Genomic DNA, 27001 nt, shown 5'->3' with positions numbered 1-27001 from the left:
CCCAACACAGTAGAGTGTGTTTTGCTAGCTTGTGCTAATGAGGCAGAGGGTTGTGGGTGCATATCCTTCCCTCTTTTCCTACAGTAAATTCTTGCCATTTTATTGCAGATACTCATGTCTCTATCAGCTGTTGAGGGCAGAGTTAGAAGAGGGCAATTATATGTGATGCTTTCCCCTAAGACTCTGCCAGCCTCCAACTATTTTCAGCTTAGGGACTTTCTGAGCTAGACTTGGTTTGTCTTTATTTAGTAACATTTGATAGATTTTTTCTCCATGAATTTATCCAGTCTCCCCTTGAACCCAGAAGTATTTTTAGCATCCACAACATCCTTGAGCAAAATACATGAAAAGCCACTGCCTCTTGATTGTTTTGAACCTGGCATTTATTGTCTTTGATGCCTTCTTTTGCTCATCTACACATTACACTTTTGTATGAAGGCAAATATACCCATGTTTCCTCTCTGTCCCTGTAAGATAAGAGATTTTTAAAAGGAGAGTCCCAGAGCTATGTTTAGAAGGCTGTGATTTCCAAAGCACCTTAGGCAGTTAAGTCACTCAACTGTGATTAAACATTATTGGTAGCTGCCTGCAAACACCTCTAAACTGCTTTTAGAAATCCCATATTTAGGCTCCCAAACCAGTTTTCAAAGCTTCTGGCTTTTGTAAAAACTTCTAGGAACAAGGCAGTTTTCACATTTGTTTTTTAAACAACTAAATATGGACTTCACGCTTTTCCTTTTGAGTCTTCTTGTGTGAGTCATGCAGCTTGCTTAGTTCCCACCTAAGGATCTATAGCTTACTTGCAAATTCATAATAATATTATTTAGGTGCTAAAGTGAATACTGTGGAACTCTTAGCCAGCTCTTCTTGCATACTACATGTGCCCAATTCAATGAAATACTGACTTTCATTAGAAAACGTAACTGGGAAGGTAACTGTAGACAAGGAGCACAGGGTTTGAAAACATATTTTTCCTGTACAAAACAGGAAGCTGACAAAGCAACAGCAAGGAAAAGATCATTTTAGCACTCCTCGAGTTTTAACATGCTCTCTTAAAGAGAAAAACAAGTGCAAGAAATCACAACCTGTTTGGCCAGTTTGAACCAAATCTGCCAGAGGGATAAAGACAACGAAGTGCAAGTAAGTAGTATGCTAAGTAAAGGCAAGAATCACTTATTGAAATAAGTGGTTGCCAGAAAGTACCTTTATACCTTCAAGTCAAAGCCCCCACCCCCAAAACAGTATTTAGCCTTTATAGAACGGCTAAATATACATACTGTTTGGTGGACGCCAGACAGACAGTCAGCACCCACATCCCAACCAGCCAAAGAGCATGAGCATGTTGGCTGGCCAATTAGCACACTTGTAGCTCCAGAGAAGCCACAGGATGTTGTTTCTAGCTGGGGTTATTATTTGTTGGGATATAAAGGAAATGGGACACAAATCCATAGGAAACCAGGCTCTGTTAGCTCTGATGCTCGTAGAATAGCTTGTTTTATTTTTTCAGGACATCAGAGCAGTCAACTGAAGTCCAAGATGTCCAGATGTCTGGTCACACTCTTCTGGGCTTGTAGCTAGTTAAGAGTGGCCAAGAAAAATACACTTTAAATCATAACTAAAATTGTTTTGGACACTTTCTAAGTAAGGAGAGGGAGGAAAAAATAGAAGTTTACCAGTTATGGGTGTTCTGGTTGCACATCTATAATTCAAAAGGAACCCAGCTCTTTAAAAATAAAATGAAACTTTGAATGCAATTAGCCCATATGTTGAATTAAGCCCTAAATCAAACAGAACACCTTATTAACTTTTGAAAACTAGCTACAGAACATGCATAATAGAATTTCATTAGCTTTTCTTTAAAAAAAAAGGCAAAACCATGGAGTACTTTCCTCATAACTGCTACATAGTGCAGCTTGATATAATACACATTACAAGGTGTGGTGTCAAAAATTCCACAGGAGCCTTTATGTTCTATTTAATAAATAAAATAGCTATCCCAATTTGTCCAAATACATATTTATACAGTAGACTGTCACAGCTGAAATGGCTGAGGAGGTAAATTTACGAACTGCATTCCAATATGAATAAACAACTGCAGTCTTTTTGTTGATGTATTTCTCCATAGCAAGGAATTAACACAAGAAACAGGCCCTACACAGACCTGCATGTCCATTAGTCCTGATCCCTACTTTCATAGGTACCTACAAAGCATAACCTCATCTTCTTTTTTTTAACCTTTTTAATTGTTGTTTAGAGAAGTCATCAATTTTTTAGTATTTCTATAAGATAAATAATAAAATAAAATATGAAATGAAATATAAAATAAAACAAAATATTGATATGCTTGTGGGAAAAGGTGAAACAACCAACATTTTAGTCCTAAGGCTGGTTGGCTGGGTCCAAATGCTCTTGAGTTTGGTTTAGCTCCATACAACATTTTGTCAATTAAAAAAGCTGCTGAATGATTACTAATGCACAAAAGTTTCTGCCCCCAAAAAAGGTGTTTACTGCAAAATCAGTCATACGTACTGCTAGACCTGTATGACTGCAGTACACTTTGAAAAAAAACTTTTCTTTAAACTTCACAATGACTTAGGTATGACTGCGTCAGGATTACTGATCATAATTAAAATATATCTACGTGATCACAGTAGGAAGCTTTCATACTGCACGCTGTAATTTCAGCAAAGGCTGTCAATTCTTCATTGTCAAGAACAAAGATTTAGTCTTTGCTGCAAATTCCCATCTTTGTCTAGAGTTGAGAGCCATCTGCTAATATTATTTGAACTCAGGTTTAATGTTTTCTTTTTTTAATATGAAAATGACCTTGGTCTAACACAGGATTACTAATTTATGGAATTGACGTCAGTGGTGATTTTTCTAGATCAAGCCCAAAAGAGTACATTTCATTACATTTTTACAGCAGGATAAACTAAAGTGTTGAATTTTCCACTGGTATGACCACTGTGTTTAATTAGTGATAACTGTACACCAGCCATGGAGCTTAAACAGCAACATGCCAAAACTAACCATAGTTAACTTCAGCAACAGTAGACAAAAGGGACTCTCTAGCCTTTTAGGAGACAAGGTACTTTTTCTCTCTGCAACAAACTGCTTTGAAAAATAATCCTTTGATTTTTTTTTTTCTTTTTCAGTTTAAAGTGTATCCTTTAACAACGTGACTGTTTTTGACCCACTTCATAGAAATTGGCTGCATTTAAACTGTACTCAAAGCTCTCCTGTGTACAGTATGTTCTTGTACCTCCTATGTTGTTTTTACTTTGGAAAATTAATATCTGCTGGACCGCCAAAAATGTCTGGTGTGTTAATATGTGGAGAGAGAATCAGCTGAGTGGGTGGGTGAGGAAAAGGGCTATGCATGTGCATCTTATCAGAAATGGGCTCAATTGGCAAAGGTTCAAATGTGTGGACTGAGATGGTGATCATCACTGAAATACTTATGATTTTACCTTTTGCCTGTCAAAATGTTGTGATGAGATTTACAGCACTTCTGGCACAAAGGTGGAATTAGTTCCTTGCAAATGGCAACTCTAATAACACTATCGACTACCACGGCTCTATTACACTGGATATTTAAGCTTTTTTGGTTACATTACCTGATAAAAGCTGGGAATTACCTTTTAATGATAAAATCTTAGAATCAGTTCAGCATTAGTCTTCCTCCAAACACTAATGACTCCATAGAGAGACGCCTCTCCAAAAAAAAGATAAATTTCATGCACAACAGAGGAGCATGCCACTGCAGGACAGTGCAATGTGCCTCCCAGTTTTACACAGAGCCAGTGTGACGTAGACAAGACCCATAAGGAGGGCCTAAGGGAGCAGTGTTGTTTAGTAGCCTGAAAGTTTTGGGAGACCTAAGAGTAGTCTGTCGGTACCTACAAGGAAGTTACTGAGATGAGAAAGCCAGACTCCTTGTGGAGCTGCATGGCAGAAGGACAAGCAACAATGGTTGTAATTTGGAAAAAAGGAACTTGACATAAAGAATAAAATTATACAGTGAGATGGTCAAACTTTGGAACAGGATGCCCAGAGAGGTTGTGGCATCTCCATTCTTGGAAATTCTAAAAACCTGGCTGAGCATCATGGTCTGAATCCAGTGCTGACACCATTTTGAGCAGGAGGTTGGCCTGCAGACCTCCAACTATCAAGACTCCTTGAAACTACAGCCATGTCCATTTCTCTGTACTTAGATTCCCAAATATCAGGAAGGATTACTGTTTCCTCACACAGCCTGTATCCATGCAAGTGAATGGTAGAGGTGTGCTTATGGCTGCTGAATCAGAGTCCAAATTCCTATGCTTTCCCTAAGATTTCTCTCTCTTTACACACTTGTCCATGGCAAAAACAACTGCTCTTTAAGTAAGATCAAACACCTGCCATTTCATTCATAGCAGGTATGCAAATTTCACATATTCTGCTGGCAGTTGACACTCTGCCCTTAATTTCAAATGTCTTACAATCATGACCATTCTCTTCTTATATCATCAAGAAGTTCTGACTCTAAGGTTACCTGGTTCCTAGATTAGTTGTTTTTACTTTGAACGAATGTAGTTTTTGCCCCTTTCCCCCTTAAGAAAAGTTATCACAAGTTATCATTCTCTAGCAGCATTTCTGAAGGAATCATCTTACTCTCTTCTTTTTAACCCCTTACAGTAGAGGAGCTTTGAGGGAAGAGCCATCCTCACTATTTACCTCACTCTCACAGTAAACTACTCATGTTACAAAAGAACACATGAGAAAGGCTAAATGGTTTGAAACATAAGAACAGACGCAAGACAGTGATCAATAAATTCGTGATACTAATGACATGTCATGTTCAAGCAGAGGTCTATGACAATTTCATCACCCTTGAAACTAAGCATACATAAAATCAACTGCTAGTCAGTTGAATCCTCTTTCATTTCTCCCTCTGCTTGGTATTCTTTATTTCAAGCATTTCTGATATATTTGGATTTCATTTCATTTTGATACTGAAGTCTTGCAAACTAGATTTATTTTAATACAAATTATACATTCAGAAATAATTGAGGAGCAGAATGGAAAAAAAGTATTTAGTATATAAAATTTGTGCGACCTAAGAGATGATTTGTGCAATCCAATTGACCTGATGAGCAAAAACAATTTGACTTTAGACAAAAGAATAGGAAACATTGTCCTTAAAAACCTATTCCTTTTTTTAGAAGCTTTCTTATAAATCATAAAGCCCCATTTTAGCAGTCTGTCCCTACTTCGTAAAATACTTAAATGTGTCCTGAAGGAAATACATAAATGTATCCTGATAACTTCAGTGAAGACAGGTCTCCCTGTTGACTTAAATAGAATAAGCTTAAAGATAACTGCTTGCGTAAGTGCTTTGCTGATTGTAAAATGATCATTCCTGAAGTGAAGAGTAAAGGAATAAAAAGGTGATAGTGGAGCTAAACATTACACAGACAGAAGGCCAGCTTCCTACTGTTCTTTCCATTGCTGCCCCAGACTGCCTTTTTTTAAAAACAAACAACAACAAAAACAACAACAACAAACCTCTTACAAATCACCCACAGAAGTTTTGTATTGTATATACTCTTGGATTATGCTTCCTCTTTCTCCTCTTTTGCATAGCTAGGCTGTTATTTACAGGTATAAAAGTCACTCGGTCCTAAAAATTATAACTCTATACACACTGCTTTTTACCTACAGATTTTACAGGCTAACTATGTCCTTCAAAGAGCAACACTTCAGATTTTGTACAAATAGTGTCATTTGGGAGAAAAATGAAATTAAGTCCTTTTTTGGGGCATTTTATTTAAAATTCACAGATTTATAGGACACAAACTCTGTAGCCAGTAATAGCCACCTGTCCTTTAGCCACATCTAAAAGAAGGCAGAAAAGCAAACTTATTTCTAAGATATTCATTTTCTCTGAAAGCATGAAAAAAGAATTTAAAAAATGTGAAGAAAGAACTTACTTTCAGTGCAAATAGGACAGCATCCTTTTCTGTTCAGGATTTTACCCTAATTGGGAGAAAGACAGGCTCATTTAATGAAAGAGTTTTTGGAGGAATGACTGTGTTATGTTGTAAGGCTGGATAAGCCTTTGAAAATAGTTCAAGTTGTGTTTGAACTCAATGCCCTGGTTACAGCTTCAAATATCAGGTGCTAAAAACAGACAACTATTCAAAGAGCTTCCTGGCAATCTTATAAGAAACGAAATACTAAAAGGATTCTCTGTTACCACTTTTCTCTTTAGAGAGTGTGAGAGAACTTTGGACTCATATTCACAGATATCTAAAAGCAGACTAGTCATTTGCTTACCAAGATCACTACCTTTTCCCCCACTTCCCAAATTACAAACATTTCCTATGCACATCCTCCACGCTTAGGCAATCTGCACCCCACACACATCCACACTCTCCCATGCCCTGAGATCATCCATCTTTCTACAGAAATAAAGGAAGGAAGGAGGCAATGGTAGAGACCCAGTTTGGCCAGATTTCTTTCTTGGCTAAATCATGTGGTACCTCTTACCAGATCATATTACCAATCATGGACCGAGTTCCCTGATGAAGCAAATGGGCATAAATCCAAGGACATGCAAATCTAAAAGCAAACAATTTAGTCTAATCATAGTAACATGGACAAAAATCTCGAGTTTTTATTTACCACTGTGCACAAGCCAATTTTATTTATAATTGTGTCTTACACAAGGCTGGCTAGAAGTAGGAATCATGCCTCTGTGTACATACATTCATGCTCCTTTTCAGTCTTCCTCAAATTAAAAGATGTTCTCTCTGATTTTACTTACACTCCCAAAAGCTAACCATCAAGTCAGAGGATAGGCCTGGAAAATTTCAGGCTGAACGATGTGTTTTTCCAAGCAAAAACTGGCAGGGGTTATAACAGAACTTATGGTGATATTGGAGCTCACCCACATTCCCGTACGGGGAAGGAAGAAGCATATGGAGCTGCAATGCTCCCCGGCACCAACTCTTCAGTCCAATAGCAGTTGAACACAGAGAAAGTCCCCTTTGTGTGACCACTGCTCCTGTTCTCCACCAAGCAGGCGAACAAGGAGTGGCCAGAAAGAGTGAGCAAATGAAGCTGTGATATTCTTTGCTCCAAACACACTCAGTTGTGGAGAAAAGCTCATGAAGACAGGCAAGGAAGGGGTGGCTGGTCTGTGTGGAGAGCGGGAAGTGGGCATAGACAACATGCCTTACTGCGTTGCTTCCTGCCAACACCGCTCCCAAGCTTTGATTTTATACATGGGGAGAAATTAACTCCCAGTGATGAGTGTGCTTGAGGGCATCGTTGTGAGGGCACAGGAGTTCAGTGTAAGCTTGGCCTTGAATGTACAACTGCACATGAAGAGAATAAATTTGAGGTATCTCTGGACTTGCTAAAGGAGTTGGATTTGAGTTTCACTGGCATACAGGCAATGCTTAGACATTCGTGTAACCACCAGGTCTCAGAGCAAAGAGAACTGAGGACCAGGCTGCAACAAAAAGACCTGTCAAGCACCTGCTAGGACAACCCCCCTCTAAGGAAGAACTGTTAAAACTGCACAGAACTGCACAGGAGCTGGGCAGCACTTGTATGCACTAATGGAAGACATGCAGCTGAATGCCACACACTGCACACCATGGTCTTACCTCTCTGTTTCAATAAAGGAGTTGAAATCAGCTAAGCTGGAAGTGGCAAGAATTCAAGTGAAATTGGAATCTCCAAGGCAGCCTGCTGAGACTGGTTACTTGAGCCACCATGTTGGCCCGAGATCCTGTTTTTGTCTTGTAGAATAAGGAAACCCATTATTGCTAACATGTGCTGCAAGAGTTCGTTAGCATTGAGGGTTCCCTTAGGAGTGGGCTAAGTGATGTGATCCCATTTTTCCCTACGAATATTTATAAGCAGACCACATTTGAGTCTATTTATTTTCTGGGATTTTTCTTCTTTTTTTTTTTATGAGGTTTTCAATTTTATGTCTGAGGCTTTGTTTTTTTGTTGTTGGTTTTTGTTGCCTTTTTTCTTTTTTTTTTTAAGGCGAGACTGATTGAGGGGGTTGTTTGGTTGTGCAATAGCAACAGCTGTTGTTTTTTTGTGCCTCATTTGGCACAAGAGTAAAAACAGCAACTTTTTGTTTGTAATAATAACAGATGTGTATAACATTAAATGCTGTCTCTGCTAGAGATGGGAGAACGTGTTCTGAATAAATTTTCAACTCACTTTAAGTTCACGGGTTCAAAATTTACCCACAAAATCAAACTCTGCAAATGTCTTCACATGCCATGAATTTAATTCTATTAACTTTTGCAGCTTTGGAGCTCAGAAAAGGCTATGTGGTGTAAAATTCACCAGGCTTTCCTTTAGAAGTACAAAAAGAGATGTCCGTGACCAGTGACCATTACCACAGGCTGGCATTACTAGTGGGGAATGCAAATGCATAAGGAGAAGAGGCAAGAAGGAAAATGTTAATGATGGATAATTGTAAGGGAGATGGCACAAGGAAAGAAGGAGGCTGGAGCAGGGGTAGGACAAGTGAATAGCAAATTAGGTAAGAAAAAGTCTAAAGAACCTCTGAAATTCAGTCTTGCCAAGTGTTGAGATTACTCCCTTTCTACAAAGTATTCAAGCATGTGTTCAAAGCAGATATGGAGGGTCTTCAGCAGGACTGGACACATGCTTAATAGCATTGCTGGATGGGAGCCAGCATGTACTGCACCTTGAAGGCTGATGCTCCAGGTAACAGAAAGGGAATACCAATGTGGAGCCAATTGTCGAAGAGCCAAAAACAGGAACCACAAGCCACAGGGCTCACTAGAAGCTCAAGAAGGACTGATTTTACTATAAATATGACAGAAGGGATTGAATTTGCCAGAGATATATTGCTCTCACTGCAGATGAAAGGAAGCTAAGAAAGACACTTCCTGTAATTACTGATACAGAATTAAACTCCAAAAAAGAAGCTCCAAAAGAGAAAAATAAAAGGAATGGAAAAATGTGCCTAGCCCTACAAAGAAAATGAAAGAAATGGCAGAAACAGTCTCTGAAAGTATGGCAGCCTGCCACCAATAGATTGGATAATAGGAATGGTTGCACAGTATTGGAAATTTTTGCACAACAGCCACTTTGAAACTTATCCTTTCTAGAAATAATTGGCTAAAATCTGTATTGATAAATTAAATAATATTCCATCACAGAAAAAAAAAAAAACATCATGCAAAGTGTATTAAGACTACATAGTAAAGCACTTAAGGAACGATATTGTAAGTTGTTATTGAATCTTCAATACTTTCACATTCAATTGTGTATCATAACACAATTCTAATGAGATAACTTTATGTGGCCTGGCACCCCAAGGGACAGTAAACAGCATTTTATTCCACAGCAGACTTCAATAGACAATAGAGAGTGCATACTACCAGAAATCTCAGGAAGAGAGAAAAAAAATGGAGTTCACACACCTACAGTTTTCAGAGACAGCAGTGTGATATCCAGACTTTCAGTATCAGAATCACTAATATATCTTTATCTTGAATAATGTGGTGTGTTTAATTAATGTTTATAGATTTGTGACAGAATATCTTATCAAAGAGAGTGCAGCACAGATGAAAAGTGAAAGATTTAAATCCATTAGCATATATTATTTGCTTTAAAATTACTGAAGGTGGTACCCACTTGGAATAGGAAAATAAATCTCATTCTAGAGTTTACATTCCTTCTCCTACTTGTCTTTCCAATGTAGCTTGAAAGAGCAGAAACATTGCTTGTACCTGTGGAGGAGGGTGGGCTCACATGTAGCTAGCTATGGACTCCATTTTAAGACAGAGAGCAGGCTGCCTGGTTAGATGCTAGAGGAAAGGGTGCTGCAGGATAACAAAGCTGGTCTTTTCAGCCCTGAGGAGCTGGACCTCGTCTGAGGACTCAACTCAGAGGTTTAGGGCAGTTCAGAAATTTGTATTAACTTTTGAGCAGATCATGTAACAGCCAGTCAGCTGGTACGTCAGTCAGTTTGTACATCAGTCAGCTACAGTCCCACAGGACTGCAGACAGTAAATTTTTATCCACCACTATTTTCACTGACTGGCCATGAACAGTAAGGCAGTTCATTTATTTACAGAAGCCACTTCAATTGATCACCTCAATGCTTAAATTTATATATATATGTGGGTAAGGCTGAAGTGGTGTATTTCACTTAAGAATTACATTAAGCCAAATTAGTTATTTCATCTCAGAGGCATCTTAATTGTTTGAAATGCATCGGCATGGGGAAAATATAAATGAGATGCAGTGTGTGCCAGGTTCAACTACAAAGAATTTGAGAAGACCTGAAGGGTACAAGCTCTCACCTCCTGCTTATCCTGAGAATGGCTCAAAGCGAGCAAGCCTGATTACCATGGGCTTCAACAGGTTCCCAGAAGAAGAGCTCCTTTTTTCACACTTCCGACGATCTGTACAACATCTTATATGAGGCCTATTAACAAAACTGCCCTCTGCAGTGAATGCCAGAATGACAGGAAAAGGCTGTCCTGTCTTCTGAGGATGCAAACATAATTCCTGCAGCCCACTGGCACAGCAGAAACAGGAGCACCAAGGTACAGGCTCTCTATTCTGTTGCAGCTTCTGGCTGTCAAAAGTTCACGCATATAAAATTTTACAAACTAGAGTTTGTCATTTAAAATTTTATACCTAGGTGTCTGTGACTCATATTTTCCCTGCTGGCTTCCAGGATGGAGAAGGAAACACTGAGAAGGTGTAATGCTAACGACTTGGCTCTCTCTTCTGCAGCTCTGTTCAAAGATCTGCCCCTACATGAGGTGCTATTTAGAGCTCCCTCTTCTGAAAGCTTGGTCCATTAAAACAAAGTAATTTGTCAGCGATGGAAATCCAAGAAACAAAAGCTGACTTTAGCTCAAGGTTTCAAGTAATACTAATTTTTGAAGCAATTAAGTTATAATTACACCACGCTCTGGGTTCACTTCAGATTTTCAAATAAAAAATACTTAGGCTGCAATCTCAGAGGAAACTGCATAGTTTGATTGAAATCATTTGCTTTGCTTTGCCTTGCCTAATTTACACGTCTAACCAAGTATCATGCCTCACATGCACTGAGAAAAGCAAGCACAACAACCTCTTGTGGCTTGCCTTAACAATCTGCATGCTTTTCATATATTAACATAGTCATCTCACCACTCTACAAAACTTTTAAATATATCTGAAAGAGATGTTCCAGTGCAGATAACTTGGGACAGAGGAAGAGAAAGGAGGAGAAAAGGAGCATAGAGTTTGCTGAGCAAGGACAGAGGCAAAAAGGCTTTATTCATAGTAGCAATAGCACACTTGGAAACCACCAGCCTAAATTAACATGCCAAAGGATCCCTCCTTTCCAATCTGCATGCTCCACTGCAATGCACACCCTTCTAAGAAACACTGAAAAAGATAATGGTGGTGAAAAAAAAAAAAAGAGAAGAAAGCCATTTTTTAAAAAACTCACTTGAGGACAGCTGCTGACTGGAATGCACTGCTTCTTGCGACACTCTGTCTTGCCTTTCACACAAGCACAGATGGTGCAGTTCACAGAGGACCACATCTCTCCATCCTGCAAGAGGCAACATGATATAGTATCAGCTGGGGTGGCAACAGGAAGCTATTTCAGTAATGTATTATTGCACAAGAAAGGATAGCTTTCCCTGTTGGCATTGTGTCATTGTTTAGTCTAAATTATTTTGAGGTGTCTAGCCACGCCCAGTTGTATTAAAGACAAAGATCAAATTCAGTGGGGTTTTGTTCCCTTCAGCCCTCCAGGTCAAAAAATTCATTTTTCCAAAGCTAACCAAATCACATTTACATTTTCCATTAGTGTCCTGATCATTTGCATTATTTTCTCTTCAGTATGTGTCTGAGATGTGATCACACCTATCACAAATTTTCATTTAAGCTGACATAATTAGAAAAACCTGATTCATTGGGTTGAGTGACATCTTTAAGTTGTTGCACGTGAAAGCATTTGATTAAGATGTCAGCATATAGTGAATTTATTCCCAGATGCAGCATCATTTTGGCTTAGGGCAGGAATGGTTGAATAATGAATTCTAATTTAGATTACTTACAGCACTTTCACAGACACTTGATCTGCTAAACATCTGAAAATGTTTAGAAGAGATACAGTGCTGAACTCCTCAAAAGCATAGCAGGTAAGACAGTCTATGACTCTTGAAGTATTAAGTGCAGAGCAAAATATGGTCTTAGCCCCACATGCTTGGGAAAGACTACTTGTGGAATTGCCCTGGCTCATTTCTACAGTGTTGCATTTGCCAAGTGTCGTTCCTAAAACATTCTGTCTCACCCACTTACAGTCTTACGCTAGCCTGTGTAGAGCCTGTTTACCGTCCTGCTGTGAAGGAAGGGTGAGGATAGACCTGACAGGAACAGAGAACAGGCAGTCCAACCAGACAGCTGTGAACAATTATGCAGCCACCTCAACACCATGTTCTGACCAGAGAGAAAAACAGACTATAACTGAAATGCCAAGGAGCCTAACTTATTCAGTTCAGCATGCACAGTTAAAGGCTGTCTTTCCCCCAACCTTTGTGTCCCCACCATGCTAAGATTGCCTGGCGTTTCTGAGGCAGCATGCATTCTTGTGAACCTCTAATAACCACTTTACAAGCATCTGCTATGTTACCAAAATATATCACCACTAACTGCATGTAGCTGCCCTGATTTTTGTTTCACAGACATTTTTTGTACAGGAGAGGACATAGCTCTGGTCTAAAAGGAAAACTGCCCAGATTCTCAATGAACCTGTGCCCATTCTATCAGTATTAGACCATTAACTTCAACAGAGCTACACTGGATTTACCTTTTTGTACATGAGGCCAGAAATGGATGTACTCACTCTATTTTTTCTTACTCTATATAGTGCTTAGTAATATAATAAAATCTTCACAAGTAGCAGAATATTTTATTTGGGTGCCTAAGAAGCTGGCATTTGTTCCTGAAGCACAATAGCACCAGTGTGAAGGTTCCAATCAGATTCAGTATATTCTCAGCATACAGTAAGTTTGCATGCAATTTCCAGAATAAACACTTCAGCTATGTACACAAAAGATGGAATAAATGGGAAGCAATTCTGGCTGAGCAAACCAAGTATTCACATGGGATTTAACATTTGATCTGATTCAAGGGTCTCTTAACTCACAGATGGCCCATAAGGTGACAGAATCTTTTTCTGACACAGCGTTAAAAAAAACTGCACCACTTGAAAAAACATACAGGGTCTCAGCAATGTGAGAAGTGTTTTGCAGGAAATCCCTTGTGATTTGGAAACATTGGGTGAGAGTGCAGTAGGTAACAGTTATTACATCCCAATATGAGATGTCAGGGGTGCTGTCCTTAGCAGAGCTGTTAAATGTAGTAAATCTAGATGAGTAACTTTCAGCCAACATGAACTTTGCATAGCTCCTGTTGCTCAGCTGTGGAAGAGAGAGACTCTTTGGCTCAGCAGATAGAGCTCACATACCACTCAAAAATACCTTAAAATATCTACACTCAAAAATATCAGCATTTCCTTGAGAAAGCAGAGCATAACTCTCTCTTACTAAGAATGCATTACTTGTCAGTAATGCATTTTCAGTAAGAGATGTAAACAGCAGCTTGAATCTCCATGTATAGAGAGAAAGACACCACATCACATCAAGGAGAAACTAATCTTAACTGCTGTGTATCCACAAAATTTACAGAGACTCAGAAAAAAAAAATAGCAAATGGCAAATTTTGCTGTGCTTTGCTTCTGAGTTGTTCCATCATCAACCAGGATGGTGAGGATTCTGCTAAGAAGCAAGCCACAACACTAATTTACAGTAAACATGTTGTACAGATGTTACAATGCCATCTATTCTTGAGCCACACCTGAAACTTTACCTGGAATATTTTATTACCAAACTTGCACACTTTCTCTTCCTCAGGAAAGATATAGGAGATACATTCCTTGCAGCAATGGTCTTTGTTTTTATTGCATTCTCCAGGAAGTAAGCACCTCTTCTTACATATCACTGTTGAATCCTGGGTAAAAGGACAAAAGTAAATCATGAAGTCACCACCAAGGTGTTTCTGCTCCTATGTATCCTTATCATAACATTTCTGCTTGCTCAGTCATTGCATCCAACCAAGTTAGACCAAACTGCTTTGAACAAGTCAGCTCAGAGAAAATAAAAATAATTTAATGGATTAAGGGAATCTTTCACAGTCTGTTAAACTAAAGCCCAGCTTGCACTCTCCTTGCCTGCAAAATCTGAACTTTGTGACACTTTACATTTTCTGTGCAAAAGGTGCAAATGTGCATATGATCACAGTCATGCTAGAGCAATTAAAATAACCACTGCCACTCAACAGCAATGTGTTAACTCACCATGTACTGAGTTAACTCCTCTTCCAGCATAATGCGAATTCAAAGAGGGTCACATAATCTGAGTAACTTCATTTTGCATCACGCAGCCAGATATTATGTATCAGCTGAGGTAGTCAGTAGCTTTCTGTACTTTCCTAGCAAAACTGCAAGTGCCCTTCGGACCTAACTCTCAAGGACCACACAAGATGCCAAAGTAGAACAGTATCTAGGTTTACAGTTTCACAACCCTACAAATTACTGTCAAGCCAGACAACCAGCAGCACACAATACTAAAGGACTATGGACCTACCTTGCATGTACACATTGTGCAGTTGTCATAAATAAATGAGGACCCATTATCATACACGTTGCTGTGAAAGAGGCAGCTTCCAAATGGGAGGTCAAACACTTTCCTCTGTCCTGAATATAAATAAACAATAATAGAAACAGAATGTGGTTGAAAAGATGCCATATTGTCAACAAAAATAGCAGAGCTTATTGTCACCAGACCAAACTCATCTGCAATGTGTCATTTGCTATGTGTTTCCATTTTGGTGTGAAAAAATATGTACTTTTAACAGTTCACTGTTCTTCTAGCACACGTTCATCTGTACAGATTTTACTGTGAGGGAATATAAATATGATTTATGGCATGTTTATACTGGAAAAATCTTTCTTCTCCTTCTCATCATAAAGCACACAGTGCTGCTACACGAATAAAAAGTAAGCACTGAAAACTCTTAAGGTACACTTAAACTCATTTAAACAGTCTTTAACTTAATGTAATAACTTATCAAATAAAGCAGCCTAAACTGGTTTTACCATATCTTTCTCACGGGTTCACAGCAGCCAAACTAAACCAATTCAGCGACCCTGGTGCAAAAAATCATATGTATTGTCCAGTCTCATTACAAAAGCTTGGTGTACCATGTTGGGACATAGTTGCAAAAAATACAGACATTTGCACAGTTTACAGGCAGAATAGGGCAGCACAAAATATTTGTATTCCATAATCTATGAAAAAATTGGGCTACATGAGAGTGAAGCAAGGTTTAGAGCACTATACAAGGGAGGTAGCATCAGTATCAAATCCTTCCCAAAGTCCTGAAATCATAGAATCATAGAATGGTTTGGGTTGGAAATGACCTTAAAAATCATCTAGTTCCAATTTCCCTGCCATGGGCAGGGATGCCACCCAGTAAATCAGGTTGCCCAAAGCCCCATACAACCTGGACTTGAACACTTCCAGGGAGGGGACATCCACAGCTTCTCTGGGCAACCTGTGCCAGTGCCTCACCATCCCCATAGTAAAGAATTTCCTCCTTATATCTAACCTAAATTTACCCTCTTTTAGTTTAAAGCCATTACCCGTTGTCCTATCACCACACTCTCTGACAGAGTCTCTCCCCATCTTTCCTGTATCTTTGAGTACCCTGCCCCTTTAGGTACTTGAAGTTCTCCCTGGAGCCTTCTCTTCTCCAGGCTGAACAACCCCAACTCTCTCAGCCTCTCTTCATAGGAAAGGTTCTCCAGCCTCTTGATCATCTTCATGGCCCTCCCCTGGACTTGTTCTAATACTTCCATGTCCTTCTTGTGCTGTGGGCCCCAGAGCTGAATGTTGTACTCCAAGTGGCGTCTCATAAAAGTGGAGCAGAGGAGGACAATCACCTCCCTCCACCTGCTGGCCACTCTTCTTTTGATACAGCCCAGGATATGGTTGGCTTTCTGGGCTGCAGGTGCACATTGCCAACTCATGGTGAGCATCTCATTATCCAATACCCCCAGGTCCTTCTCCCTAGGGCTGCTTTTAATCCATTCTCTGCCCAACCTCTATGTGTGCTTGGGATTGCCCCAACCCAGATGCAGGACCTTGCACTTCGCTTCAATTCTGCAAGCTCTTTGAAATCAAAGTTGCAGAACATTCTGTGGTTCTACAAGTTTCTCCTATTCCTCAGCTTCTTTCCAAATAAGTTACTTTAAAGAAGTGACCATTATGATACAGAAACATGAGATCTTTACAAAAACTGTACAAAATCACTTTACTTATCTTTCTGTGTTTGAATACCTTCCTCTGCTTAGTTCTGGTGGAAGCTAACTAATAAGTTCTTTTACAAGTGGCTGCTAGTCTTCCAGCTTATCATTTCTGAGGTCTGATGTTAAATAGGCATCAGTTTCAAGGTAGTGAATGGGCACTATAAGTACATACAAGTCACTAAGTACTATACTAGGCCAATAGTTTAGCTCTCAAACCGCCAAGTCTTGGCAGCTGGGATCACTGAAGTTTGTTCCTGTGTTCCAATTTGTAATCCCTTCCTTTTTCAATAAGTCTTGATAAAAGTAGAACAGCTTAAAAGAAAAGGCTTCCAGTTCCCTCCAAGAAATAAGTGAACAGAAGAAGCACACAGCAAAATCCATTGGATTACCCTTGAGATTTTACAAATCTTAATGTGAAAATGACTATTAAAGAAAAAGTTAAGAAATAATTGCTGTTGTTCAGCTAGACACAATCTAAACATATCTTGGTTGTAAATTATTTACCATGAACTAATCTGCGCTTGTACAACCAACCTTTCTTTTAGTGAACGTGCATCCTTTTGCAAAGGCTTAATTTTTCTTTTAGGACTAACACATGAAATCAGTTGAGGGTGGTTAGTAGCCCTAAAAGGAACTGTTCCACATCCATGCACCACTTATAGGCAAATCTGAGCCATACCCCCATCTGTAACAACAATTCTGATGCTTTATGTGGGGTGAAGACTTCCATCACATAACTTAGAACACCAGGAGAACAAAAGTCCAGCTCTCTCTCACATTGTCTTGCCATGCCTTACAAACCACCCAAAGCAATTCTGGGTGGCCAACCAAGTTCAAATAGTTGGTAAAAAACCAATGAGAAAGGACCTACCCCTTAAAAAGATGTGGTGGTGCAGATATTGGCTTAATGGTCAGCTTTGCTGGCTCATAACCGCTAGCTAAACTAATAATTCAAGTCCCAGTGGAGTCAACTGCATTCTTCTAAGCTATATATGCTGAGTATCAGGAATTCAATTGCAGGGAGGTCCTCCACACGATACTTTAAAAACCATGCCTCAGCATCCATGAAAACGTTTCTCCTTCCCTACTGCTGTGACATTTGCTATGCATCCCTTGGCTCTACCTTGGCTCCAGAACTTTCAACACTTCACTGTGAATAGACATTATCTACTCACAGGTATCTGACATGCTTTAGAGTTATGACTGCATAAAATGGAAATGATTGTTATTAGTGAATTCATTTATAGGTGTTTCTAAGTGAGGAAAAAGAATCTGTAGAAAAATCCCCATGAAGCAGTCAAAAATCAAAGCTGGCTTTTGAATGCTCAGATCAGAAAGGTTTGTTTCAAGCAGTCAAAAATGTTTGGTATTCTGAGAAACTGGAACTCTCTGTGGCTCACTGCCTTCAAGGCCAGAGCTCCCTGTACCCCTAATCCAGACCCAGAAACAGACTTCAGATGGTAGTGAGTATATAGCCAAAATGACAAAAAGTATCTGTTGAAGAACAGGGAACTATCAGTTCTAAAAATCTGCAAAAATAAAAAACACTTATAACCTCAAACGCCAGATTAAACCTAATTTATGTGGTAAAATGTAAGTGATCCTTGTTTATGAACTAGAGGGTCACATGCTGAGGAACGTTAACCTGTGGATCGGTGGAAATGATGCAAGCAAAACAGGGACTCTCAGAAGTCGCTGCACTTACTGGCATGACTTGGAAGATCTAGCCCTGCTCAGAGGCCTCCGACTTACTCTTATGAAATGTGTTGGAAAGATGTAATTGAAAATACTCTGGCTGAAACTGTGATTCCACCTTAAGAAGGCAACAGTGAGGTAGACTTAGGTCCCTGGCCCCTCTGACAACAACTTCTAAGAATGCAACTCCAGTATAGAAGTTTTCTTTGACCTGCATTTCGTCAAAACCAAGAATGCAAATGCACATTCAAATAAAAATCTGAGAGGGTGAGGTCTTTTCTTTTGTGGCAAATTCCAATGAAACATTTCCTCCCACCTCAACCTCCTTCAAAAAACATGCGTAATGAAGGGGGAAACATCTCTATGTTGTCTCTGTAAGCAAGCCAACTGGCCTGTGCTCAAATGCTCTTCTACAGCTGCTTGCTACCATCCGTCACAACCCTACACACGGACCCTGAGTACCTCTTTAAAACTGTAAATTAGACACTCCACTGAGCAAAACTGTTTATTTCACCTCTCAGAATTTACCAGTATTGTGAAATATAAGATATGCTGTGCAGAAATAAATTACAGTAGTTACAAAATTCCCAATAAGGCAAACACTCACCTACGCATTTGGGGCAACACTGTCCAGCAGGAATGTGACTGAGGTGCTGGGGACATGAGAGAATGGGGCAGACTTCCTGGATGCACTGTGTCCTGCCATCCTGAAGGAAAACAGGCTCAGTTAGGGAAAAAAAAAAAATATATATATATATATATATGTATATGAAGTAGACATACACACACCCACACAGACTGGTAACGAGGCTCAAAAAGCCTTAGCCAAACCAGTTTTGCCAACAGAAATTTCTTCTTGCATCAGGCATACGCAAAACTTGTATAACTGTCCTTCAACACTTTTTACACTGTGTGCGGAGTCCTTGGATTATTCATATTTTTTCATTCTCTCAAGCAATGAAAGCAATAGTTGAAGAAACAGTGTCTTGCTATCTTATTTCTTGGTGTGGATATGAAAAAAAAATAGGGAGAATAAAATCAATATCTGTGAACCCTTCCTGATGTTCAAAGAAGTTATTGAGCAATTTTTTACATTATTCTTCACCTCCTGTGCCATGCCCTTCAAGGCTAGTCTGGGACAGGGATTAAGTGCTGAAGCAAGATGAGAGCAGGTGTTCTTCCACTATGTCCATGCCCTCAGAAGCCAAATAAGCCAAAATCATTTAAGAAAGCACATTTTTGTTAGCCTCCCAATCCAACTTTGCAAACCCAGAAGGTCTGCTTTCTTCAGAGGACTGAAAATCAAGAGTGTATATGAAATTTTCAGAATTGATGTGAAAAAACAATCAAACAAGCAAAAAACAGGACTGGATATGTCTTCATGAACCAATAAGTATCAAGGAAAAGAGAAAGGCAAAAAGAACAGCAAAGACAAAAGCACAGAGTGTATGCATAAGACTAACTGCAGTTAGGGAAAAGAGATCTTTGTTCTCATTCTGCCCTGTTGCATGAATACTTCACCGTGCTTACAGAATACTGCATTTAACTCTGGACCTTTTACCAAAATGTGCTCCATATGCTCTTGTGAGATGTCCAGGTTGTTATACTTAAAAATCAGCCCACCTTTGCCTTAGCAAGGGAAGGCAGTCCTTTTCATCTAACTACCTTGCCTCATTTACCACTTAGAGTTGCACTCGTCCTAACAATCAGCTTTGTGTTAGTGGATGCTGCAATGGAAGGCTTATGAACAGTCTCCTCCCACGTACACGCTGGATGCCTCTTGAGGCTCCCTGGGGAAAGATGGAAAAAACTGTTCATTTTGAAGCGCTCTGTGCCTGAAATGATGATATGCCATTCCACTCCTAATAGCCTCACTGAATCCTGTAAAAGCTTTTACATATGGGCAGACCCACATATACACTATTATACAGAAATAACATACCAACTGTACCCCCATTCTGTAATACATTTTCAGGCACTGGAGTCTACCTGTCCCGTGGGGCTACCAAAGCATCCTGAATGCACATGGCTAAGCACTGCTCATAATTCTTACACATCAGCATGCAGGAACACAGAGGTTATTGTAGACTGAAATGGCTGCTCTAAATTAAGGGTCAGACCAGGAACTTGACAAAATGAAATGAATTCCTCGCTGATGTTCCTTACGATGCTCTGGGAATAGCTGTGTGAGAAGAGACACAGGTGCAGAATGAGAGAATAAATATCAAAGAAGGTCTCTCCTGTCATTCTGCCCAGGGAAAAAAGCCAAGATAAAGTTCAAACTTTTGTGATAATTCAGTGAATGGCGAAGGAGGGCACAGAGGCCTCAGCCAGCCTGGTGACAGGCTCAAGGATACAACCACAGAAGACAAAGCAATGCTCCGACACATGGTGATCGCAGATCCTCTCTTGAAACCTTGCTGCTGTATTTGACAGTCACATATCTTATGCCTCTACATAACTGTTCCGGACTCTTGCTTCTCTGAAGGTCTGAATCAAAGCTCAGCCTTAGCACAAATCAAGACATTGCCTTCACAGCTTGCTGCATAGATTATTTTTATTATATACCTATATACAAAATGCCCTGGATAACCAGTGAATTAAAAATATGAACTTTTTTTTTTTTTAATTTCGGCCTTTTATTTACAGCTCCTTTTTGCTACCCTTTGCACAAGTGCCTCCTATGCACTTTTGTCTAAGTCTAGTTGCATCTCTATTTTTACTCCACGGTTACACCTGATTCCAGTTGTAATGCTGCTAGAATTTTAATAGCAAAACTGCTTTCTAGCTCAGTGCTATCCCAAATAGGCTCTTCCAGGTTCAAAAATCATCATAGGGTACATGTTCAAAAAGAGTCTGAAACAAAACAGCCTGTTTCACTTAAAGAAAGAACAATTCTCTTGCCCTACAGAGCTTAGAGAGATAGCTCATTGACACACAACACTATGAGGAAATGTCAAAACTGACACAATATTTCTATCAAACTCTATTTTCTTAGAAGCATATAACTTCAGTTATCACAGTTCAAAACCCACAAAGTATTCAGAATGCTAGCTTTCAAAGCAGGATTACATAATGTTGCCAGTGCTCTACATTGCATGAAATAAAACCATGTAGAAAACACAGTATAACAGAAGTTCAAGAAAAATGCAAGGGAAAAAATAACTCCTGAGAGTAAAAAGATTGACTCTGGATGACCTAAACCAGATTGGGAACTGTGTAGTAAACGCCTTGCCTCCTCCACCTCTCAGTTATACCTACAGCTTTTAGCTCACGTTTCCCTACTAAGTGTAACATCTCCCAGGCAGCCAGAATATTTCAGGCCTGAAGCAACACCTTCCAGTAAAACCAAACCTGAACTGGAAGCCATTGCAGACCAATAAAGTACAAGTGACATCTGCTTTCTGTGAGAAATGCTTTTCAAGAGCTAGGCAAATAAATTCTTGAGTGGTAGTTAGATGAAGCCTCAGTCGAGGGATGATGCTGCAGCTCACAGTCCTCTGGAGACAACAGATTTCCTAAGAAATCTGCAGTCTTCGGTGAAAAGGTTCACTTTCCAAAGTGGAACCACTATAACCCCTGCTGCCATCTCATATCTGCAAAACAAAGAAATATGATCCCTGGAATCAGCTTGGAGGGCAGTATGGGCTGAAGTATTGTCTTGCCTCAGCAGCTTTCTCACAGACATTGGAAAGAGGGAAAAATGGACCAGCACTTTGTAATTCTCCCAAGAGAGACCCCTTTGAGAGAGACAACTGCCTTAGTCTTTCCTAAAAAAAACAACAACAACAAAAAACATGGAGCATGGAGCTAGTCTAGCTATCCTTCCGTCTGCTTCTCCTAGCCCTCAACCTTGACTGTGGTTGTTCGCTGTTCAGTAAGGACACAAGAAACTTGGTGGAGCCGAGATGCACGCACCCAGGCTGCAGCTGACTTTGGTGGTCACACAGGATGAAGGAGACAGTGCAGTTTCTGGGCAGGCTGCACACATGCCTAGTGCATGGTGCATATGTAGCCTGTGTGCTAGGAATGACAGAGAGAAATGTCTGCAGAAAAAACTGTTCAAAAACTCTCCAAAATTGAAGAGCCTGCTGCCATTAATCTCCAAGTGCCTTGGGCTTCGCCTACAATGAGGGCAAGAACAGTAACCACCACTTTGGACAACAATCTCAGAGATATGGGTTAATTTTAGGTAGTCCTGTGTAGAGCCAGGAATTGATGTGAATAATCCTTGTGGGCACCTTCCACTTCAGGATATTCTGTTCTGTTAGCAGAGCTGCCCTTCAGATTTTGAAAGCACTCACAAAATATCAGGAGGACAGAGGCTTTCTCATGACAGAGGTCATGACAACTACCAGTCTGTTTGTCACTAATAACAAGCATGTCTAAACTTAATAATATTTTATATAAATGTTATTTAATATTAAATGTTGACTTTAGTATTATCAAGAGACATGTTTCTTGTGGGTATATAATTTTCCATTTCATTTTCAGGTTTTATCTCTGTGTAACAGTGAAGCTATAAATCATCTGAAAAATGTTCCTCCCTAGTTTTGCCCTGTCATTACCTTGTGCTTGAAAGACTCTGCAAATTTTCCAACAGGAGGAAAATTTCCATTGATTTTGCAGAAGACTGGGTCTGTGTCCTGGCACTAGGATTCAACCCAAAGTGGATTGTAAGACATTTATTCTTCACTGTCATTTTAGAATTGTGAATGGTTTCACCTGCCACCAGTGAGGCTATCCTTATAAAATAAAAGAAATAATTTATAAAGAAATACCAAAATTACATTTCTTTCAAATTCAAGACACATATTCCAGATATTTAAAGCAAGGTCAGATGTCTCAACAAGGGTTGGCATAAGAACTAAGGCAGATGTTCAAGGCTGTCTCCAGCTTTGAATAAAGATTTTACTCCACCACATGAAAAATACCTTTGGAAGTTCAGCAGAGTCAGCACTGAACACATCTGCCCCATGCCATTGGAAAGAGAAGCCAAATAAGCACACAACTGGATGACTGCCTTCAACCATTCCACCATTGTGTGTTCGTGACTATAGCCACCATGAATAGCCACTGTAAGAGACACTATCATTTTTGTGACATCTGTGGCATTAAAGCAAAGAATAGAAATCTGCTGATAAAGAGATAGGTATACGGTTTGAGATCCAGATAATGATTAGCATTACCATTCTGGTAAAAAAAAAAAAAAAAAAAAAAAAAGAACAGTACTATTTCACCAGGTCCTAGTTGCTGATGTATATAAACCCTCCTACTTGAATTGGATAACGTATTGGCTTGCATACAGTCCATATACTACAGACAGGACCTCTGTCTGATGTATTAACTACTGTGTGATTACAAAGACTTCCACTACCACTCAAATGTGCACTAAATACATGAAACAGGTCAGGAACATGTATTATGCAAATGTCTTCAAAACACCCCTGGAATTACACACTTGTGAACCCCTGCCTTGGGTTTACAATCAGGTCTACAGCCCCTGATGTGTCACATCGGTAGCCTTCAGGCACAGAATTGAGAGGAGTGTAGCTTTTATTTGGAAATGAAATAGGTGTTGTCACCCAAATCAAATGACACTGCTATTCTTATAAGAGCGCTGGTGCAGTGAGTGGTGGACAGCCTCTGGGAGCACCCACATCCTTACACAGTACTTGAGGGTCCCTGCAACAGCCATGTTGTGCACAGCAACAATTCTCTGGAAAGGTCACTGGAGGGGGAAACTATTTTGGAAATGTACGAAGTAGCAAAACAGTTCTTAGTACAGCACAAAAGCAAACGGCACATCAATCAGTCCAGCAAACAGACAGAGCTTCCCACATCCCTGCAGCTTGATATGTTGTCTAGACAAGGATTTTAAAAATACCTCTTTAGAAAGTGTTGGATAAAATTCAGAACAGGGAGATCTTGACCTTCATTTCAGAACAAAAGGTATTTATACTGCCTTGTGTGTGCTAGATTTTAAAACTGGATCTAGATGTTAAAACCCTATTTTCTGTGGCATCACTGCTATAGGAAGGCTTTAGAAAATGGTTCTAGTGACAGTCTAAAGCAGTGTCCTAAGAACGCCATGTGCAGCAAGTGCTCTAGAGAGCTCTTTCCTTTTAGTACCAGATCATGCACCAGAGTGTTGAAATATTAAATATTTTCTTAAATTACATAATTAGCTAAAATCCATACAGATTAGAAATGGCAAGATGAAAGGTTCCTATGAATAAATTGCTAGGACAAATTATTGGACAAAGTAAAAGCACAATTCTTAAACTATCCTCACTGCCTGGTTTCTCTGAATCTGATGCAAGGGCATTCCTCGACTTAGCCAAGAGAAGCCTAGAGAGCTCCATGGATTTCTACCACCTCTCCCTTTATGTGCAGCCTTATGATACAAGCAGTTAGCTGTATTGCCTGTGGCATCATAAGCTGTATTAATTATAAAGTTCAATTAGTTGTTTCCAACTAATTTAAACTCAGGTCCTCAAACTCCAAGTGAATTGCAAGTGCGATTGCAAAGTGTCACAGAGTTGCAACATCTTGACCTAAAACCTGGAACTGAAAAGCTTTCCTCTTTTGGAAATGAATGTGCATGGGGTTCTATCCAGCTGCTGAGGAATTATCTAAATTATCCATTAGTAAGTAATTTAGGGCAGGGTGAAGCCTCTAAAATACTGTCATGCTTTCCATCAACCAAATACCATATGTACAAAGTGACTCGTGTAAGTGCCAAGCCAATCCAGTCTTGTTATCTACTTGAGAGACACATTTCCTGGGATTGCTTAGACAAAGAAAAGAAAAAAAAAATCTTTTTCAGAGGGAAGTGGTGTGCTGTGTTTGTTTGCAAATACATATTTGATATATCATAGCATCCTCTTACAGGGTGAAGTATGCTGTCCTGGGGTACAGCTCTTCACTTCGAAATCTGGCTTACAAGTTTCAAAGCACAATTTGCACTGACGCATCCTGTCTAAGGAGGTGGAGGACCAGGGTGTCTACTGCCTTGGGTGAAATGGGAACATTCTGGAGAATGATATCTTGGTTTGCACAGTAGCTTTCTTTAAGCATACACAGGCAGAGACACGGCTAGTAAAATTTCACAGTTCCTGGAACTGCTGAAGGGCTCCTTGGGGAGAGTCCCTCAGCACCCTGCTCTTGGCCTGGGGACTCAGCACAGCCAGCACTCGGTCATATTTCTCCAATCTAATAGTGCTGTGAAGAAGTGTTTCTGTGATTAAATTGCATCTGGCTTCACAATCTGGCTGAAATCAAATCGTTCACTGACCCAACAACATCGCTGCAGAGCCTAGCAGCTGAGCAGCCAGCAGCCCTCTCCCCTCCAGGGTTTAAACATTGAGGGGTTTTGGCTCTGTTTAAAGTAATGTTGTAAATAGCCCCTCTTCACTTGGAAGCCTTGAAAGGTTTAATCATGGTTTGTACTTTTCCCCTTTCAGCCTGATTTCCAAAGGAAAGAAAGTTTATGCAGGCACAAACCATGCACACCTGTAGCTTGTGAATCCCTGATCAGCTCCAACCACAAACTCCTCTGGAAAAGGTAGATAGAAATAAAGCAGCAAAAATCTGAAAGACATTAAAATCTCAAAGACATTAAAATCCTAAAAGTTTTGTTATAAACAGATAGCTGCAGAGAGTACTGAACCTCCAGTTCCTTTCCAGAAAGGACACAAAAAAGCACTCCATATTGCTAGGTGGCAGCTATCCATCCAGACAGCATCTCCCAGACCCGATGCCTTTTGCTTGGTCCTCATGTCATGAAGATCTGAGAAATCACAGAATCACAGAACGGCTTGGGATGGAAGGGACCTTAAAGACCATCCAGTTCCAACCCCCCTGCCATGGGCAGGGACACCTCCCACCAGACCAGGTTGTCCAAAGCCCCATCCAGCCTGGATGTGAACACTTCCAGGGATGGGGCAGCCACAGCTTCTCTGGGCAGCCTGTTCCAGTGCCTCACCACCCTCTGAGTGAAGACATACTGGAGGAGACTTCAGGTTATTGCAATTGGGGCAGACAGATGAGAAAGGGCTACACATCTACAGACAGAGCTTCGTTACTTCTGCTCCTAGAAAAACATCTCAATTTCTAGGTTAACAGGGGCAATGGGACATAAGAAGGGTCTGTGTCCCATACCTCCTGCACCATTCCCATGAGGTGAGATATTTTTCTTCCTTACTTTCCTCTTTTTTCTCCAGTACCTACTTAGATTCATGATACCTGTGTTCCAGGCTGGCCTGCAACTACCCTGAGCTCTGGACCCTTCCAACTGGAACCCATACACTCACTCTGCTTAGGGATCTGTTTTTCTATTGATCCTTCTCCTCAACAGTTCAGCAGTCTTTTTCCAGGGGTAGGTCTGTTTTTCTCAACGAATCTGTCTTGCAAGCTGAAATGCTGTGTCCCACAAATGATTCTGTCTTTTATTAGGTACTCTTTAATGTCTCTACAGTTACATGCAGAAGCCAGAGCTTTCAACTCTGTAATATAAACGCCTATTCCTTCTGCTGCTGGTTGATAGTAAGTTAATAAAAAATCAACTCATTATCTTTCTACAGCTCAGAGATATCTGGATTCACAGTGCACCTCAAATACTTCTGTGGGACGTTTAGTTATCCCAGGCATTACTCCAAGCAACAGTTATAACTTACTTCTCAGAACTTTTTTCCCAGTGAGCACCTAAAAAGTTATCAAACCTTTTCTCAACTCTTCCCACAATGCTTAGTTCTACATAGCAGGTCAGTGTTTGCTTCCAGCACTGAGATGATCTGCCTTTGCTGCAGGTCTCATTAAACTGATAGCTGTCACTGCACCTTATATATCCCATGCTGGGTAGTAGTGTCAAAAGGCTTCAGA

The 27001-nt window shown here is 40.0% G+C and overlaps 1 protein-coding gene across 1 annotated transcript in view; it reads right to left on the bottom strand.

The window, feature by feature from the left end:
* BMPER (BMP binding endothelial regulator) overlaps positions 1 to 27001 on the bottom strand; it is a 150463-nt gene that overhangs the window by 57280 nt on the left and 66182 nt on the right. Inside the window, exons 7-11 of the mRNA XM_080582971.1 lie at positions 18726 to 18825; positions 14700 to 14809; positions 13924 to 14064; positions 11495 to 11599; positions 5973 to 6018 (exon numbers count right to left, since the gene is read on the bottom strand). Coding sequence (XP_080439097.1) covers positions 5973 to 6018; positions 11495 to 11599; positions 13924 to 14064; positions 14700 to 14809; positions 18726 to 18825 — 502 coding nt within the window. The remainder of the gene's footprint in view (positions 1 to 5972; positions 6019 to 11494; positions 11600 to 13923; positions 14065 to 14699; positions 14810 to 18725; positions 18826 to 27001) is intronic.

This window comes from Anser brachyrhynchus (genome assembly GCF_964034855.1).
Source record: "Anser brachyrhynchus genome assembly, chromosome: 2".
Lineage (NCBI taxonomy): Eukaryota > Metazoa > Chordata > Aves > Anseriformes > Anatidae > Anser > Anser brachyrhynchus.
This window is presented reverse-complemented; position numbering and strand designations above follow the sequence as displayed.